At 40.5% G+C, this 13,637-nt stretch overlaps 1 protein-coding gene across 3 annotated transcripts in view; it reads left to right on the top strand.

Moving 5' to 3' along the window:
• The first annotated feature begins 461 nt into the window (after nucleotides 1–461).
• gphna (gephyrin a) overlaps nucleotides 462–13,637 on the top strand; it is a 31,733-nt gene continuing 18,557 nt past the window's right edge. For 2 of the 3 annotated variants that reach the window (XM_044374632.1, XM_044374631.1), the window contains exons 1-9: nucleotides 462–569; nucleotides 3,744–3,822; nucleotides 3,917–3,974; nucleotides 4,302–4,394; nucleotides 6,318–6,412; nucleotides 6,575–6,641; nucleotides 7,960–8,256; nucleotides 10,686–10,787; nucleotides 12,217–12,354. In XM_044374632.1, coding sequence (XP_044230567.1) covers nucleotides 506–569; nucleotides 3,744–3,822; nucleotides 3,917–3,974; nucleotides 4,302–4,394; nucleotides 6,318–6,412; nucleotides 6,575–6,641; nucleotides 7,960–8,256; nucleotides 10,686–10,787; nucleotides 12,217–12,354 — 993 coding nt within the window. In that variant the 5' untranslated portion in view covers nucleotides 462–505. The remainder of the gene's footprint in view (nucleotides 570–3,743; nucleotides 3,823–3,916; nucleotides 3,975–4,301; nucleotides 4,395–6,317; nucleotides 6,413–6,574; nucleotides 6,642–7,959; nucleotides 8,257–10,685; nucleotides 10,788–12,216; nucleotides 12,355–13,637) is intronic. The other variant, XM_044374633.1, reaches the window with a different exon arrangement.

Below are 13,637 nucleotides of genomic sequence, written 5' to 3'. Positions count from 1 at the left end.
GGTGGGGGGCACCAAGTCTTAGTATTTGGGGGACATTTACACCAAAGGACACAAGTATACACATGCACACACATGCATACACACACAGAGTCATCCTCCAGAGGTGCAGCACACACACACGCACACACACACACACACACACACACACACACACACAGTCTTGTTTCCATTACTTCAGAGGACATTACATTGACTTACATTAATTTCCTTGAGACTTATTCTAACCTTAACCATAATCAATAGTTGCCTAACCCTAACTCTTAACCTAATCCTAATCTAACTTTAACTTTAAACCAAGTCTTCACCCTAAAATTAATTATTTATGTTAAGGGGACTTGCTTTTTGTCCCCATAAGAGAGGGGAGTCCCCATAATACGAGGAATACCTGGACCACATACACACGCGCGCGCGCACACACACACACACACACACACACTCACACACACACATACACACACACAGTTTCTATGTATGTGCCGTCACAGTGCAGACAGAGGTTGTAAACATGGCGGCGGACGGGATGGTGCTCACCAACCACGACCATCAGACTCGAGTGGGGATCCTGACGGGTGAGGAGAGTGTTTGATAAAATGCGATAAAATGCTTCTTCATGGTGCACCTGTGTGCCGTTTCGCCGTCGGTTGCCTGTGCACGTCGGTGTCACGATACGAGCTGTCTTCGCTGCAGAGCTAGCTAGCGTTAGCCAGCATGCTAACCGGTCATTGGTGTAACGTTAGCGGGCTGCGTTTGGACAGACCGGACAGATACGGAGTATGTCCGTCTGTACCGGAGTCTGTAACGTTTATTGACATGTGAGTGACTGACTGTCATATTCAGTGTTGTACTACTGTAGTGAAATATTTTAATCAGCGTCAAGTGAGACAGAAGGAACAAGACCGCCCGGCGAATACTTTCAAAATTAGAGCGCTTTCCCCCGCCGAGCACGAGCTGCAACGAAGAGCCGCTTTTATTCTGAAGTCAAAACACGCTCTTCCTGACCAGCTCTGCTGTTTGTTGCGAACTTGACGAAAGGGAAGGTTATATATATTTTCTAGCGGTGCAGCGTTACCGAGCCTACATCAGCTGCATTATTCATGTCCCTTTGCAGATCCGATGTGTTGGCCGCTATTGAGAGAGCTTTCCGCTGACATCTGTTTTATGATTATTTTGACATTTGAGCCTAATGTTTGTGTTTTTATGCAACGCAGAAACGTAGATCTGTGAATCATAAATCGTGCGTTTGGTTGGAAGGCGCGGCGCAGCCACAGATGAAACCTGTGCTGCAGGTTGTTTCAGCAGCTTCGCTAATGAGCTCAGCTGATGTCGATCGGCTCTGAGTCGTGCACAGGAGGACTGGGACCAGTATACAGTCACCAGTAGCACCGCTGCCTCCTCGTCAAGGCGGGGAGAGACGTGAGAGTAATGCTAAAAAGAGGATGCGTGCCAGCAGCTGGCATCTAACAGCAGCTCACCCTGCTGTCCTTCCAGCTGACAACCACAACCTCCTGTCACATGTTAACGCACGTTCCCTACCCATGCATGCGGTGTGTGTGTTGTCTTGTTTTACATATCTAACCATGGGGAAGACATTTTGACTGAACAGATAGGTCAAGTTTAGGGTCAGATATGGGTTTTGGATAAAAAAAATTGACCAAATATGGAAGATGGCTGCATTAGCACTGCTGGCCAATGTCTGTTATACAGATCGTTGGATCAATGTTGGGGAAGCCAAGGATATGAGATTCTGATTACTGGGCAGAAGGAGCCTGATATTAGCCACAACATCTCCCAGGTGTGCCATGTTAAGCTGGAATACATCAAACAAAAGTCAATTTAAGGTCCGTGTTGAAGGATAAGGCTATGCTTTTTTTCTTGGCAACAAATCCCATGAATAGACCAAAGCCAACAATGAATTGTTGTCCAAAAACTATTAAAAACACATCAGTGAGTCACACTGTTGCACTGGCTGACATGTTCCATCATTATCATGGACACACACACACTGTAGTGTTTTTTTGTTTTTTTGTTTTTTTGAGTCAGTCCCACATACACCGTCCTGCTGCAGAAAATATTCACTAGAGCACCAAATCTGTATTAATCAGGAGCTGAAAATCACAACGAATGTACGACGTTTCCTGTTTGTGTAATATTTGCTAAAAACTACACTGGGCATCCATTTCTTAAAGATATGTGTCTTCAGGAGGAACAGATGAATTTAAGGTAGCCGCCAGTTTGACATGTATCACGTTCACATTTGGGTCACAGAGCTAAGCATATGTTTTTGTGAAACATATTTCCAGAATCCTCAAAGACTCCTTTAAAAAATCTGGATGAAAAATGATTCTATCCGTTGCACAATTTATTAAAAAAAAAAAAAAAGAAAAAAAGAAAAAAGTTTTGAACCTGTTTCCCAATGTGCAATTCTATTTCCTGTCCAGGTAGCCGAATTTTTTTAAATTTTTCATCCAAATTAAGAGTTTTTGAGGATTTGGGAAATATCTTTAGAAGAATACTTTTCTCTAATGTAATGGAAATACAGTAGAGGCACAGACTGGGGAAAGGCTTGGGAATGAGAGCCGAAAGCCAAAAGTGTTTAGAGACAGATGCACACCGTTGGTTTCAGTCTTTTCATTGGATTGATCTGGTCCAGGTCACATTAATTGATTAATTATATTACCAGGAATTATTATTATATACAGTTGGAAAATACTGACATAAACGTCTGCAGAGACCTTGTTTAAAGACAAGACTGGCCAGATGTGTCGCTCATGGTACAGCAAGTCTGTACTGCCTTACTGTCATTAGATAATTGGCTCTTAAATATATGATTAGAATATAGGAAATGCAGTATACATTTATGGGGAAGCAGTTTTTTATGCTAAATCATGAATACATTTAAGGATGCAGGCACATTTGATTTGCGTACAGAATTCAATTGATGGTTTTCTTTGGTTCGATCGAGCTGAAATGCTTCACAACAGTTACATAATGTCTCGTTATCCATACTTGAGATTATATATCGGTTGGTGACATTTGTAATCTCAGTTTTTGGAGAGGTGAAATCTGTCTCAACACCATATTGATGCAGTAATTTGCCAACTTACAGGCATCGCTCTCTGTTTAATTTAGAGCTATTTGTTGGCAAGATAGGGGTTTGAATGTGGTTTTTGTTGCATTAGACAACAAAAAACACAGATTTTAGGGGTTAAAGTCTGTCTGATGATACAAGTCTAAAGAGCAGGAGAAAAAAGGAGAAATTGTCATGGTTTGGTTTAGGTGTGTTTTTGGTGTGTAAATGAAAAAATCAATAGTGGTAAAGATGCATTTTTGAATATCTTGGGTTTGACCTGGTAACAGAGGAAAATGTCTCTCTTGAGACAACAAACTGCACCAACCTTCACCCAAATAACCAAAGTTAGACAGATAGCCTGGCTGATCTCTAAATATTTTTGTCCATGACCTCAGTGTGCCAAGGCTTCAAAATAAGCCACATTCTTATATATTCATGTGTCAGGGGAACGCAGTGACGGGCAGTAGTGTCTGCAGTTGCTTCAGAGGTATGGAAAAGTGTTTAATTGAGCAATGAGGGATTCATTTTACTATCAATATGTGATCAGTAAAACTACATCAAAGGTGTTTTACTATGAGGTTTTGTCATAACTTACTCATCGACAAATGACACATACATAAATGACACATACTGTACTGTAGCAGCTCTGTAACCTGAACCTTTTCTCCTTCAGTCAGTGACAGTTGTTACAAGAACTTGGCTGAGGACAGGAGTGGAGTCAACCTGAAGGACTTGGTCCATGATCCCTCACTGTGAGTCTACACACCCACACACACACACACACACTGATAAGTACACTCACACACACACTATACGCACTAACTGTATCTCTGTCACCTCCTGCAGGCTGGGAGGAGTCATCGCAGCCTACAAGATCGTTCCAGATGAGATTGATGAAATCAAGGTACGTGTCTCTGCTTGAAGTCTGCTAGCAACCACATCACTCAGTCTGTCAGAGACACAGCAAGACGCTGTGAAAACAGTCTGGACCTTTCACACTTTGCCACTGGCGTTCAAAGATGTTTCGATCTGGTGTCATAGAAGATGAGACACTTGATGACTGAGATACAAGTTCTGGTGCAACAACATTGAATACTAGACAGCGGCTCACAAGTTGTGCACTAGACAGGGACCATCCATCCACCTATAATATTCCAGGTGAGGAGAGTTTGTGATGTAGTTGTTAAGAGTGTGTGTGTGTGTTTGTGTGTGTGTGTTTACTTGTGTACAGGAAACTCTTCTGGACTGGTGTGATGAACAGGAGCTGAATCTCATTCTCACCACTGGAGGAACTGGATTTGCACCACGAGATGTTACACCTGAGGTGAACACACATACAGCTGCTGCAAAACCTCATAAAAATTTAAATATAAAACAAAAAAAAGCTAATAACAATGTTAAGCAAAACTTTTGAGACTAAACAAGCAAGTAATGTCTGCAAATGAACTGAAAAAACTGGTCTCTTCTTTGAAGGATGTCAAAATTAATTCAAATTATAAAAAAAGATTATGTAACATCATATAGGCCCATTCTTACAGCCAATGGTAACCAATTCATTGGCATGGCCATTATTACAGTATTAGCTAATTTCAGCCTATCACAGGTATATGTGTCAGTATACTGGATATGTCTGCTGATGAGTTACAAGAAATTACAGTATAAAAATGCCAGATATACATTGTTTGAGTTCATTTAGAAATTGTATTGCCATTGCATAGTTTGTACTCTAGTGAGCGCTGACAAGTTCATTTTTTTAACTGAAAAATGTCCCACTTATTACATAGTTTAATCACAAATTTTTAGTAACCAGGTTTAAGGGATCCTCATCAAAAATGTTTGTCAGTGTCATGCGTTTGTCTTAAAAAGAAATCTCAGTATGTATATATATATTATCCTTAACGCAGCACTGACAGGATAAACTGGGTGAAAAAAATGAATTGATGATACACTCAATTATATTTAATACAAGGGTGTAGGTTTGATTGGGGGGACATAATGAAGTCAGGGGTTCATCAACTAAAAAAATCCTAAAAAAAAGTATTTAAATGGCATTTTCATTTTTATGGTATTTCCTGAATTTATGTACGTCTGTATTAACATAGCAAATAACACATTTTAATGAAATTGGTCATCAAAAATACAAACTAGAGTTTCACTGTACTATTGGAGCATAATTCCTTATCTTAAAGGTGCAATATATGACATTCAGCCCCACTAGATGTTGCACTAGCACCAGCATCTCAGACCAAAACAAATGCGCGTTTACTCATTAAAGTTAGGAAAAGAAAGTGGCATCTGAACAGACAGCTCACAAAACTCAGATCAAACTAGGCAGTGCTGATCCGATAGGGGTCAAGATTCTGTTACTGCATTGCCTATTTCTCGCCTCAAATGTTTTCAGAGACCTATTTTAGTGCACTGTTTAGCTGTAATATGAGAAACGTTGTGACCTGGCCGCAATGATGAAGACGGATACAGGGAAGGACAAGGAGGGACTCACGTGCACTAACATGCATGTGTGGCCGGGTCGGCTTCCAAAACAAAGAACAGAGAAGCTCAGATAACAACACACGCAGAGGGAGTGTGACTTCATTCTCTGCTCAGGACACCATTACTTAACTATATCTTTACATAGCAAACAGTTGTTTGCTGACATCTAGTGGGGCTGAATGTCACATATTGTGCCTTCAACATTGTCAGTAGTTTCATGGCAGATGTTGTATTTCCACCGTTACTTCAGGGACTACTGTCCTTTACTGTCTCAGATTATAATTAATATACAGAATATTCACAGCAAATTAAAATGGAGATTACTGTTTTTTCTCTTTTACCCAAAAAACATGTAAAGAAGGTGGCACTACTTTTTCCATTTCTGAGTATTGCCTGCAGCTTTCCCAACAACCTCCACCAAGTTCTCTGTGGACATTTTAGCCTGAGAGGCAACACCCAGGGCAAAAACGACCCAATAACAAGACATTTAAGCAACCTGGATTTTGGCAGCTAGACAGTAAGAGGACACTGTCTAGAGAGATATTAGCCAGGGGGACAAAAATAGGATTTTGAGAAGTAAGGTAGACTCAGCCCCCAGTGGAAATTACACTCTTCATTAACCCATAAACATTACTGTAATTTAATGCACAATGTTACTATTAGTATTGTTTATAGCAAGAGTGCTCACCTAGAACTGTTTGTGAGGAAGAAATGTTTCAAATCACGAGCTAAATGAGTCGTGGTGTTTGTGTTGCAGGCCACCAGAGAGGTGATAGAGAGAGAGGCTCCGGGTATGGCTCTGGCCATGCTGATGGGATCACTCAACGTTACACCATTAGGCATGCTGTCCAGGTGAAGACTTATTCTCACTCATCTGTTTACTGTTAATCAGTGAGCCATGCTGTCTAAACTAGGAGGTTCAGTACTAATCTGCTAATCTGTTTTATTCTAACCGGATTAGTGTGTGTGTTATCCTCTCCTACTTCAACATGATTTCTGCTGCATTGTTTCCAGGCCAGTGTGTGGCATTCGTGGTAAAACTCTGATCATCAACCTGCCAGGGAGCAAGAAGGGCTCTCAGGTAGGATTCTTTGACTCTAATGTACAAGACTTACTCTGTACTCTTGCTACAATGTACTGGTCCTTACTGGTGTAATGCAAATCTGTGATCTATGATGCAAATCTTATTATGAGGATCTATAGCTCCAGATAGTGTCACATGACTTGGATAAATTGTGATTTCACTTGACAAAATACTTTGTTGTGCTTTTATTCATTTATTGCTATTACAGTTACTATGTTTGAAGATTTTAAGTGACATTAAATCTGGTGAAGAGCACACAATGACATGTTTAGGACTTGAAAGTCAAAGTTTAGGACTTGGACTTGACTTGGGAGTTGAAAAGTTTTGGCACTTCCCAAAACTTCCAAAACTTTAATTTAATTTAATTGTAATTTAACCATAATGATGTAGTAATTTAGTGCTCCATCATAGCTATGTGGAAGGTTTTGCAACACAAAAAAGTGTGTAACTCCATTTATTGATTTTTATTTTTTGGTCACTTCAAGGCAGAAGAACAAGCAGAAAACATTTGACATTTTATCACCTTTTATACAGTCGTTATGGCGAAGGTGCTGGCAAGCAGTTACCTATTTACACATCAGTAAACACGGAGCAACATTATCATTCATTTGGAGTTGTGTTTTTATCCACATTGCAAATGTAAGTCCGATATTCACTCTCCTTTTAGCTCTGGTTGGGTCTCCACCTTGGGTTTATGTGCTAAAAACAGCTGCTGCTGGTGGAAATGAGATTGATGAGAGCCAAAACAATAAGCTAAAAGAGGCTGAAAAGCTCCTTAGAGTTGACGATCATTCTCTGTGGGCTTGTCACCACACGCAACCCCTTTCACATTACACACACACACACAGTCTATTGTTAATAAATCCAATTAGTGCAGCTTTAAAGTAAAACGACTCCAAATGAATGCTAATGTTGCTCTGAGCCTGCTGGATGTGTAAATAGGCACCTGTTTGCTGACATAAAAGGTTATAATATGTCAATGTTGTGTGTTTGAAGCTTGTGCTAATGAATGCTACTTTAAGTATCTATTGTATATGTTAATGAGCACAGTTAAATTAAAAATAAAGTATGGAGCTATTTGGGGTCACATTTTTTTATTTTGTGTCATTCTGTCTTCACACCAAGTATCTCAGATAATCCTGGTAAAATACTAACTTGATACAATGATGACATAGCTTTATGACACAGCAGCTCATCACAGCGTTTCAGAGCTTTCAAATTATACTCGACTTGTTCAAAGTTTATGTCCTTAGTTGCGGTTTGAAATTCTTGCTTTAGTCTAAATCTATAAATGTGCGTACTGTCATTCCTCCAGGAGTGTTTTCAGTTCATCCTGCCCGCTCTGCCCCACGCCATCGACCTGCTGCGAGAGGCCATGGTCAGGGTTAAATCCACACACGCCGCCCTAGAGCAGCTGCCCTCCCCTTCCCCTCTGATGGCCAACACGCACACCAACACACTCAGCAACACGCACACCATGGAGCGCGGCACCCAGTGCGAGGAAGAGGAGGACGAGGAGGAGGAGGACAGGAGGAGAGGCCGACATGTGCACAACCACCACCATCACCAGCACGGCTCCTCCCACATCACCGCAGCCGCTATCGCTGCCAAGGTAACCAGTCGACAGGACACACCAGGACCAGTGCTGCTGCTGGAAAGCCGATTGATGAAACTTTAATGATCCCTGTGGGGAAATTGGGTCATTGCAGCAGCAGGATACTGTACTATAGACAACTGCTGCTCAAATACTATAGGCTGCTGCAGGACTACAAGCCAAAACCACATATTAGCAGTGCCAGTTAAACCGTGGCATGTTACTGTTTGCCCCAGTAAAGACCCCATTTACACTTAGCATTAACATGTGATCTGTATATGGAAAAGGAAAAAAGCATGTAAACAACATCTGGAGGTGGTCTGACCTGCATTGTGATCAGATCTCAGCCAGGTGGAAACGTAATATAATGTGTGAACACATCCAAATCTGCCCAACAAGTTGAAGGGTCACCTAACCGCTATCTTAAGCTTCCTGTTAAAAAGCTGCAGACAAGTCCTTCTTCAGCTAAGTAAATCCCATTCAGCAGCAATGCCTCGAGACTCTCAAGGGGCCGCTATGAAGTGAGAGACACAGCTTTGATTACTTTCTTATAAGTAACGTGTAAGGCTACAGGAGAGTAGCCTGCAGGTGTCCTTGGCTGTCTGGGTCTGTCACTATGCTAGCCTCGCAAGAGTTGCAAAGTGCTGAGCAGCTGCTGGTTTTGGAAGTGTTTGTCCCCAATTCTGCATTCCCATTTTAATTTTTTCTTATGATCTTGTAGGTTTATGTTATGGCCACCGGTTTGAATTATTTCAACTCAGTTTAGAAGAAATAATGTTTTTTTTTTTTCCATTCCATCCATTTGGCATGGCTAATGTCTCTAAATAGTACAGTACCCAGGAGTCTCAGCGGCTGTATGTGTGGAGAAAAAGCCAGCCAAAATTGCAAATCAGATCTGTAGCGAATTCAGAACACTTTGTCGTTACAGTTGTGAATGAGACATGGTGACATAGTTGCTGAATTCATCCAAAATTGAGGAGAGAAGGGATTTCTGGAACAACTTAACCTGCTTCCGAGGTGCATGGAGAGGGGAAGAAGTCTGAAGGCGTCAAGACTCCAGTAACACACGTTGTATAAAGAACAACTTAAACAGAAAATCAGTTACAAAGGTTAAAAATATAAAAGATAACCAAGAGCAATGAGGGACAGCAGGGCTTTTCAATTACAGATTCAGTTGGGACAGATTTTACAGCCAGGAAATGTAGATGGGCCCGACATTCAGCAGCCTATTTAAAATGTTTTTTTGGTTTTTGTTTTTTTTTAGCTTTTGGTAATGACAAATGACAAACAATTGCCAATGAATGTATAATGAATGAATAAAACTTTTCTCCTTGCTATTAACACATATTTTTTATAGAATAATATTATGATTCAAATATTAAAATTGCTATTAAAATAGCCTATTTAATTTCAGCTTGCTGGGCCATACAGAGGCTGCTTCTTAGCCAGACGTGGCCCGCAGGCCACCAATTAAACAGGCCAGAGGGACATTATAGAAACACATCAGTAATGGATTTGGAAATTTAAAGAACTAATAAAACATCACTATAAAAACTCATTAATTAAGAAGACCTCATTAATGACCCCTGGAAATAAACTTTTGCGCCAAAAAAAACGCTTCTCTCCTCTGCCGGAGTCTTGACCCCTTCATCCAAAATCGACCCAGAATCTGCAAGTGAATTCATCTGAGCTGAAAACTATTTTCACTGTTTCCAACCGTGTAATCTTAAGCTTTTGCACGTCGTCAGTGGCACATGTAGCAGAATTCTTTTCCTGCCAAAATGCACTTGGTGAGACATAGTTAACTTCTCAACTTATGTTTTTAGCTACAAAGGTTTTTCTAACACAGTGTTTTTTTTGCACTGATGATTCAAGCAGGAGAGTTTCATGCTGATTCAAGTCCACCAACTTTGAGTAACATAACATTGTCTATGGGAAGAATATATGGGACTTCTACCTCCAGAGGCACACAAAATAGTTCCTCGCACCTTCCAACTCTCTGAGATTGATCACAATGCAGCAGTATCAAGACTACAACTAAGATTATCAATAGCAGGTGTGAAAGGCCGCTTGGTCAGATTTTATTATCCACATGACATATTCAGATACAGATTGTGTGTATATACTGGTTGGAGATGGGGTCTTCACTCACACAAGCCTATGTGAAACACTTGATTGGCCAAACCATGTACATGTTCACTTAATTAAATCATTAGAATCCATAGTTTGGAATAGAATAAATCCATGGAGCAGCAGGTATTTCATTAAAATGTCAACTTTTTGTAACGTCATTCTTGAGTTAGATGGAAACCGTCCATTTCATGTCATTCACCTGTCTGTCTGTGCCGACATGCATCTGTGTGTGTGTCTGTGTGTGTGTGTGTGTGTGTGTGTGTGTGTGTGCTTGTGCTTGTGCGTACCCGCATGCATGTGTATGTGTCCATCAGACGAGCCATGCTGTGGTCATGGCTAAGGGGGGTCCCTACCTGCCTGGCAACACACCTGACCCCCCCACTCATTTCACCTGTTCCTGTACCCATGACCAGCAGGTGAGATACTCACTCACACACACGCCCCTCCTCTCCTGTCATTGGTCAGCTCATCATGTCTGTCAGTCACACACACTGCTGGGCCCTGTTCTTCATACGTGGATAACTTGAGTATTCATGATTTGATTGTTGATGCGTAGTTTCTTCAGCTCTTTGAAAGTGGCTTCAAACTTATCTGGAGCTATTTGTAGAATGCTAAAATATACAATAAACAAAATTATTACATTATAATAAATTAATTATTAAAAAGAACCATTTGATGCTATGAGTGGAAGGGGTTAATATTATAAGATTAAACTTTTTTGACTGTTATGACACTAATGAAAATAGAAAACATGATATTTAATGATGGAAAATTGTCATTAAAGTTGCACCCATCAGAGAATTATTTAGCTCCTTTCAGCTCATTGTTTTGGTTTAACTTTTTGACATAGTCTTACTGCTCTCATCAGTGTAGTTTCCAGCAGCAGGCAGCTGTTTTCATTGGAAAAAAAAACAGCAAAAAAGACAAACCCAGCTCAGCTTATGCTGGACCACATGCAACATCATCTGGCAAGGCGCTGTGGTGGGCAACATGCAAGCACAGATTCCTGATTAGAATACTTTGGAAGATGAGTGATGTATTTCAACTGTTTGCCTTCCGATCGTCAGAATATTATGAACTGGTGTGCAGAGTTTTGTCAAACTGAACTTCTTGGTTCATTTTTCATGTCTCAGCAGTACCTGAAGCCCTGAGGCCCCCACCGACGCAGACCCTTTTGTTGTTTTTACAAAGGACTGTTATCAGTCTGAATGCAGCTAAAAGTTGTGTCAAACCAATGAAGCCAGAAAAGGTGTCGTTTGATGATGACAATTTGAAATGTACCTGCATCATAAATATAAATCTATACACTTGTTTAAGGAAAGAGACAGCTTTTAAATAACTGTACAGCTGTACAGTAAAGCAGCTAGTTGTAGTGAAATGTAGCTAATCATGAGTGTAATGTTATGATCAGCACACAACTAATAATATGGTTTAACTCTGTACTCATGTCATCCAAGAAAAAAACAAATGAATCCTCCTAACTGCTGTTGAAGGGTTAGCTAGCTAGCCCGGTTAGCTAGTTGAGAATGAATAGGATCATCTTAGCTGGCTAGCATCACGTTGCTGGATGATTTAAACCATGTATGAAGAACGGGGCCCCGAAACGTTGAATCTGTGGTAATGTTGGTGGTAGAAAACGGCAGTTTGTAGGTGTGATGGCTATTTACTTTACAGAAAAAGTTTGTGTATCTTTTAAAATATTTCTATCATTTATTTGGTAAATGGTCTTACTGGTCAACTTGGCGATTCAGTGACGAGAACATTTACATCAAAACACGCATTAAGTGTGTGCGTGTGCGCTTGTGTGTTGTGTGTGTGTGTGTGTGTGTGTGCGTGCGTGTGTAGATCCCGGACTCGATCATTTCTCGAGGCGTTCAGGTGCTTCCTCGAGATTCGGCCTCTTTAAGCTCCACCCCTTCCGAGTCACCGCGGGCAACACAGGCGACCTCCCGCCTTTCCACCGCCTCATGCCCGACACCCAAGGTACACACAAACATTCACACATGCACACACACGGACAAATAATTAAAAAAATAAGACAACAGGTGGCCTTTTGTCTGAAATTTTAAGTTCTTTGCATGTGCTTAGTAAGACTCATAAAGCATGCCAAGATACTGTATGTAGAGAAAGTGAGCTCCCATTTTTAAAAAACAACAACAACAAAAAAAAAAGGCCAGTTCTTGCATGATTGGAGTTTTTGTCTATGTCTTCTATTTCCCAACCTTATCAGTCACTTTAAACTACCTCCCGATGTTTTTATCACTTCTTTCTAAAACAAGTAAATATTATAACGTACTCCCAGTAAAGAAGAGGTTGCCAATTTAAATCCATATTCCTCTCTCAATTTGGCTCTTAGATGGCTATATCAATATGAAGCCAAATGTTTGAAGTCAGATGTCAGCATCCTGATTCAACCTCGCAAAACATGACTGTCGGCCTCTCGCTCGCAGTGATGGATCACCTTTTACTTAATGAACTAAAAGTCTCGGGACTTGTGTGCTGCTTGGAACTGAATGGGAGTGAATGAGACTGTGAGGTTTGGCAAAACTGAAATATAAATATCTTCAGTTGTCGTACAGTCAAGTAATAACTGTCCTAGTTAATGCATGTCATGGAAATGGGAAAAAAATGCAAAAACTCAAATTGTGTTGGAATGGTCTCAAAGGTTATGTTTAAACGACAGGCCTTTGATTCTGTTTTCCCCTGTTAAATAAGTATGTTTGATCATATTTTAGTCACAAACCTCCCTGTTAATGATGTGTTCCTAAACTTCTTTCACGTTTACCTGTTGAACCTTGATAAATTCATCATAATGTACATTTCCACGTGAAGGAACTTGTCACACTACAAAAACATGTCATAATTATTACTCTGCTGCTCTTAATTTCTCTCTTTTTTCATTGCTTACTTCCCGTTGCTTCAATTTTGCTGTTTTTTTTATTGCTGTTAATGTCAGTGAAAGTCAACACTTCCTGCACAGATGTTTCACATTTCTGTGGCTCAAAGGGCATCATCACTTCTGTTCTTTGTCAACTTAATTTGAAGTAAGGAAGGTGGATACTGTGCACGTCCGACCCAATTAGATGTGCAGAACAAAAGCAGCAAATGTAAATGGTTAAACGGCCGGAATCAAACTACAGACATTGCAATTATATGACATGTGTCTTACCCAGTGACTACGAGGGAGCAGCAAGTTCCCAAAAAATGTACAATGCAACATCTGGACCAGCATGGTCTTCATCAGGCAATATTTGTGAGCTTGCAAA

The sequence above is a fragment of the Thunnus albacares genome, chromosome 15 (assembly GCF_914725855.1).
Source record: "Thunnus albacares chromosome 15, fThuAlb1.1, whole genome shotgun sequence".
NCBI classification, from domain to species: domain Eukaryota; kingdom Metazoa; phylum Chordata; class Actinopteri; order Scombriformes; family Scombridae; genus Thunnus; species Thunnus albacares.
This window is presented reverse-complemented; position numbering and strand designations above follow the sequence as displayed.